This window comes from Lichenostomus cassidix, chromosome 7 (assembly GCF_008360975.1).
Source record: "Lichenostomus cassidix isolate B80296 chromosome 7, HeHo_3.0, whole genome shotgun sequence".
In the NCBI taxonomy this organism is placed as follows: Eukaryota; Metazoa; Chordata; class Aves; order Passeriformes; family Meliphagidae; genus Lichenostomus; species Lichenostomus cassidix.
In genome coordinates this window covers 9,966,003-9,972,309 of record NC_139488.1, presented here as the reverse complement: position 1 = coordinate 9,972,309, position 6,307 = coordinate 9,966,003, and the positions used below count along the sequence as shown (strand labels likewise).

The 6,307-nt window shown below is 37.6% G+C and overlaps 1 protein-coding gene across 4 annotated transcripts in view; it reads left to right on the top strand.

The window, feature by feature from the left end:
* The first annotated feature begins 3,595 nt into the window (after positions 1 to 3,595).
* RFTN2 (raftlin family member 2) overlaps positions 3,596 to 6,307 on the top strand; it is a 39,757-nt gene continuing 37,045 nt past the window's right edge. For 2 of the 4 annotated variants that reach the window (XM_085066100.1, XM_085066099.1), the window contains exon 1: positions 3,865 to 4,336. In XM_085066100.1, coding sequence (XP_084922226.1) covers positions 4,198 to 4,336 — 139 coding nt within the window. In that variant the 5' untranslated portion in view covers positions 3,865 to 4,197. Of the gene's footprint in view, positions 3,739 to 3,864; positions 4,337 to 6,307 lie in introns of those variants that run through there. The other 2 variants (XM_085066096.1, XM_085066098.1) reach the window with 2 other exon arrangements.

The following is a 6,307-nucleotide window of genomic DNA, read 5'->3' as shown; positions in this document are numbered from 1 at the left end:
TTTCCCTTCATTTTATCCTTCATAAGTATGCAAACATTCTAGCTCAAGTAGGAAATATGCTTCGTTCAAATATTTTGTGTTTTGACTTTGCCAGAGGAAGCTGAGTTATCCCTTCTGTTTCACATTGAGTCAGTTTTGGTACTAATGAAATCCTTCTTAATAATCTATTCTTTAGGTAATTGGTAGATGTTTAAGGTATTTGCATTTCTGCTGCTCACTACACCAGCATTGAGAATAGGAGTGGATTTTTACTGGCGGTACCTCTGTGAGAAGGTTATTCACTCAAAATTTTTAACTGATGAGTTTACCTAGAATAAGTTTACTGATACAAGATGCCCAGACTTCAGTGGCTTTGTCCCAGTGGTGGCCTAACAGGCTGGAAGAGGGGAGATGTTCTCCTCTTGGAATCTTCAGCCAGTTCTAAATCATAGGATGAGTCATTTGTCATGTCAACATTTGGCATTGTGATACACCTGAAATTCTGTAGCCCTTTCATGAAGTCCTTAATTTTAAATTTCAAAATATAAGTAATACTGCTGGTTTTGGTTATTTTTTAAGTTACTGTAGCATTAGAGCAATATGATTCCTGTTGCTTTTAACTCACTGGCCAGTGTGACAGTCAGAAAGAGACAGGATTGTCTTTAAGACAACCTTTAGTATGGATGTAGGTATAGCTGACTGAACTGCGGATTCAGTAACTTAGGGTCTCCCTCAAGATTTGGTTTAGATATTGTGCATACAAACAAGGAACATCTTCTGTGTGTCTGCATTGTTTTCACAATTTTGCTTCCTTTTCATGGTTTTAATCAAGATGAAGCTCAGATGATCAGGTCCTATGTCCCATTCTTGATCTGTTAAAGTAATGGGGGAGGAAAAGTTCAAACTGCATTATTAAATTGCTTATGCAGATCATATTGGCTTTTGGAGAAGAGAAGGCTTTCTTGTAAATAGGCTTTGTGTTCAGATAGGTTTGTCACAGATGTTCCAAACCCCAAGAAGTGTTGTCTTTACAATTCCAGCAAGGGAGATTTCATCAAAAAGGGATGTGAGTACCACTTGTGTTTGGCACCAAGGCTGTAGGCAGAGAGCCTGCCCTGGCTGCCAGTCATGTAGACTGCAGCTTAACCCAGTCAGGATCAGGGGGATGTCTCTTTCCAAACTGCAGTTTCAAGCACTGGGCTCATGTCCTGTTGTTCAGTAAGCCTCATTGTGTAACAAAAAAAAAAAAAAAGCCTCCCACACAAAAGTTTTCAAACCTTCCACAGACATGAAGGAGCAAAGGAGATCATGAGCTGGGGGAGGAACAGCCCTGAGGTGTGGGTAGACAGCAAGGCTTGTTTGTCTCACAGGCTGGTCATAGCTGCTGTGCAGAACTTCTGCTGATTGTTCTCATCATGCATTGCCAACAGGCAGTCAGTAATCCAGCATGGGACACACATTCCTATTGGTGTGCTACTCTTTTGCTTTGTGTTGTTTTTCCATTTAATCAGAATAAAAATTGCTAAGGGATCCTGAAAGCCTTCCATGGAGGCAAAGTTTCTTTGGTCCTTTGTCTCGCTGTCTTTGCCTTCTTTAAAGTCTAAAAATGATATCAAACTCCAGTGAAGGACTCACATGCCCTCTCAGTGAGGGTGCTGTAAATGAAACATGCTGGTGAATCACAGTGTAGTTTTAGGGATTTGCTCTTCTCTCACACCAGTTCCCAAAGCCTTTGCATTTTGGGTAACTGGAAATAGATTGTTTTGTTGTTTGTATCCACTTTGCAACAGGAAATTGCAGCTCTTTAAGCAGCTCTTGAATCTTAAGAATCTTGTGATCCTGTGCCTCTTCTGAATAGTTTCAATGTTTTGATGCAGTTTTGAACTCCTGTGGGGGATGCTGCTTGTTCTTGCTGATTTTAATTTTCTCCATTTTGGTCTGTGGGACCTTTGGTTTCATTGGTTCAGTTTAGTGACTTGAGTCAAGTCTGCAATGACAAGTGTTGACTGACTTCCAACTTGGAAGCTTATGACTACTTATACTAATTTAGGATTGCAGGAAATATGGACCATTGCTTTTATCTGTAACTGTGATTCTTCATGGTGTTGTAAGAGTTTGTTTATACTACAGAAAATCCTCTCTTGGTGAGAGGGTTCAAATATTGTGTAAGCCTTGTCATGAAGAGTTCAAAATACTTATTCAGAATGGCCTCACGAAAAATGTAACTATTTTAAGTTCAAGAAAAATGAAAGTCAGTCAATGACTGACTGCCAGCAGTCCAGTCCTGCTGGCAACTGGACTGGTGCTGCAAAAAGTTGTTTTACTTGCAGCTCTTTTAGTCATTCCATGGCTTTATACAAGTAGTTACAATGAATCTTAGGGGGTGTGTAGAATGGAGCAGCAGGAGTCTCAAGGTTGAGTGGACAGTTTTACATGTATGGCTGATATGGCAACAGTTCAGGGATAACCTTTACTGAAAAAAAAGTTGTGTTTGGGAGCAATTTCTGTGCCAGAAGACATGCAGGAAGGTGAGGAATTTTGCATCTGTGGTATGTTTTCCTAGGTTTTAATCAAGAAGACACCACTTGAGGATTTCCTTTCTGTTTCAGCACCTGGGAGCTTCTTTCAAAGACTGTATACAATAATTACAGCTTCAGTTCTACACTCTGCAGTCAGTGATTTTTGAATTTTTCCTGAGTTAAGTGACTTTAGGCTCTAATGTGTATTTCAAAGGTTATAGTCTCTAGACTTAACATTCCTGGTAAGTTACTTAAATGAGAAGTCAGATCACTTTGCTTGCAGTAGAACAGAAACCCCAAAATAGTTAATGCCTAACTTAAGAGTTATTTATTGTAGAAAACATTAGTATTTTTAATAAGACCTATATATTTCAATGAAAAAAGTAGAAAAGCCTTTTGAATTTAAATGTGCAGTTCCTTTAAGCTAAAATGGTTTTATGAATCTTTTTCTCTAGATGACTCCTAATTTCTTTAGATGCAGTCTAAAAATAAAAAGACAGATTTTTGACAGTTTATCCTGTGAGTAGCAGGGCCTTACAAAATAACTGTTCTTTTTTTCCCCATGCATTATTGTGGTCTGCATCAGGTGTAATCCAGTCACAAGTGACTTGCAATAGTTAATAGAAGAGTAATGAGAGCCCTTAAAATTGTACTGAATTTTTAGGACCTAAAGAAAAGTTTACATAGAAAACAGCGTTGAAAGCCTGTGGCTGTACCAACGAAGGTCAGTTTAACGCAAGAGAAAAGGATAAGATTCTGTTTGTTCAATACCCAGCAGTAATAGAAAACAAAGTTTTATAACTTTACTTGTATTTAGTGTTGAAAAAGTCTTTCCCATTTAAAATTAGGAATATTTCAGTGTATTTTTTGGTGTGTTTTTCAAAACCAGCTACATAAGTTAATTTCAGTGATGAAGTTTCTTACTGATTTTTCTGGACAAGAAATTACTACATAATTCTATACTATTACACTGTGTTCATGTTAATTTTTTTTCTCTGGAAGAAAGTCCCCGTAGAAAGGAAATAGGCGCCAACTCTGAAATCTAAAATAAGGACTAAACAGCTTTTCATTTGCCTTTCTACCCTTTGAGATGCCAGAAGCAATTTCCTCTTGAAGCTGACTTCCTTTCTGGAAGTGATTTTCGTCTCCAACCATGTTGGGGCTGTTTTCTCGTTCTTTCATTCTAACTAACTTGCTTTTTTCCTCTCTGACTTTCTACTGCAGTTGGGAACTTCTGGAGGTAAGTAATGACAGACAAATTTTTTTCTAACTTTCTTTTTCAGTTCTTCTTCTCCCCCCCTCGCCCCCCCTCACCCGGTCAGTCTAGAAGGACAAACAAAGCACTATTGGTGTCCTCTGCAAGAGAGCACTGATAGGGGCTGGCTGTAAATTGACGTGGCATGGAAAATCTCTGCTAGTTTGGAGCAGTTCTAATGTTGCTGCGAAATCAAGCCTACTCTTAACCAAGTTTGTAGCTTGAAACCAGCACGAGCTTACTGGTTCTATATTAAAAATGAATGGAAAGTACCTTTGCTTTTTGTTTTGGGAACTGGACTTTTTCTCTATTTGGATTTACAGCTAATAGAAAAAGAAAACCAAGGGGAATTACTTGGTAACTTTTTTTTCCCTGTAGTAAGAGCGACAGATCTTGCTGCTCCCCCCACCTTTTCCTGCGACTTAATCATTTGCAGATCTTGCCATGGGGTGCGGACTGAGAAAGCTGGAAGACCCAGATGATAGCAGCCCTGGAAAAATCTTTTCTACACTGAAGAGACCACAAGTTGAAACAAAGACAGATTCTGCTTATGAATATGTATTGCTGGATTTTACTTTAGAAGGTATTTTTTTTATGCTGTATCTTTACTATTTTGAAATAAGAGGGAATGGGGATTTAACTTAGTTTTGTCTTGTTTGACTTACAGTAAATCTTAGATACTTTTATCAAAGCTAGCCAAAATGTAAGACTTTTATTTTGAAACACAAATCATGACGAAAGTTCTTACTTGTATAAAGTTACAATGGAAACTACTGAAGTATTTTTAACAACCAAACCCTCCAAATTACACAACTGTCCTCGTTAAGGAAGCTGGCTAAAAACTGTTAGAGATTTTTCCTAGTTTCCTGTGAGTCAGACACTGCCATCCGTACTCGCTTTGAATAATGGTTGTCTGAATTCAGTGTGACGGTTCAGAAAATACACTGTGCCTGAGCCTTAATTGAATAACAATTTTTTAAATGCACTCAACTTCCGAAAACAGGCTGTCATTGTCCTTGTTACTTTATGCAGAAGTAAGTCTGTTCCTTAGTTGTGTATCAGGAGTAACTTCCCCTCTTACGCCCACTGCAGTCTCTTGGTAGATGTTTCTGTAAGAGTCTGAGTTTTGTCTTACTCTTTTTTCCAAATGCTATACTTGTAGCTGTTGAATAGTCTTTTGAAATTGTGACTGAAATGAAACAATCTGTATGCATAGCTAGAGGCAGACAGTGCTCTGTGGGATATTTCCTTCCCGACGGTGTCCCATCTCTAACAGAGCAACTCCCTGTTCCCTGTTAAGTTGAAAACATAAACAAGCCCAGATGGCTGCCCTCAGAGAACAGACAGCTCACTTTTACACTCACTTTATAGTAACTTGCATTTTATATCAACCCAATCTACTGGAAATGCTCAATAGCAAGGATTTGAAGTAAATGCTCTTACTGAAAGGGTTGGATAAAGGGAGACAGTGTAAGTGCAGGTCTTGCTGCAATTACGGGAACTTTTTCATAAACAAAACTTGGCTTCTGATTAGTTTTAACTGTGTTTTAATATTTCTATTTAAAATACAGCAGTCTTTTTATAAAAAACAAGATATTAATAGAAGATACATTCTGCTAGATTGTAATACTGAAAATCTAACTGTTATTTACACAAAAAGTTTTTCACTGGCTTGTACCTTTTGAAGAAACAAAACTGTTCAGTTACTAGTGGTAAGATGTTGGAAATAAAGCTGGGCTGCCTAATGCGTGCATGGATTACCTACTAATCTACTGATAGTAGCAAGGATAAAACTTATGGAGACTGAAGAGCATTTAGTCTTAAATATCCTATGTTCTGCATAGTTTTGCTGTGTTTTCAAGTTACAGTTTCTATAAGTGTTGTATAAATTATTTGTTGTAAATATGGTTGTGACTTTTTAAGTAAAAGCACATCAAACAAATGCAAATAAAGGTGTATCTCTGTTTTAATAACCTAGCAATAGAGCAGTAGAGATTCATTTTCTCCTGGTTTTTCTGATCTTCAGAATTGCTGAGCTTCAGTGGAATTATGAATATTAAATAACTGCAATCAGTTTCAGATAGTTGTCTGACTTTTTTTAGGTCTTTAACTGGAAGCAAGAGGATTTGTAAATACAGGTATCATTCTGTTGAATGGTTCTAGCTATGTGTGTATATGACCTTTAAAATATTTTTTCTTTGAAGTCTCTACTTTTTAGAGCTAAGACGAATACGGGAAAAAAATGTGGTGTATATATACTGTCTTGGAGGCATTTTTAAATTCTGATTGCTTCTGAAATGTGGGGATTGGCTGAAGTACTGTGGAGAGTATATTGAGCTTTTTTTGTTTTTTCCTTCTACTTCAGTCAACTTGCTTATGCACTTGTTGCTATTTGAATATCCTTTGGCTAGATGAAACTAAGTGGGGGCCTTTTATCACTTCAGACCAAAGGTTTTGCTCTGCTGTCAAGTTGTGTCATATCTTTATGGCACTCATTCTGGTTTGCCAGTTTCCAGAGCAAGGTCTTCCCCTACATAGATTTGTTTGCCTGAGT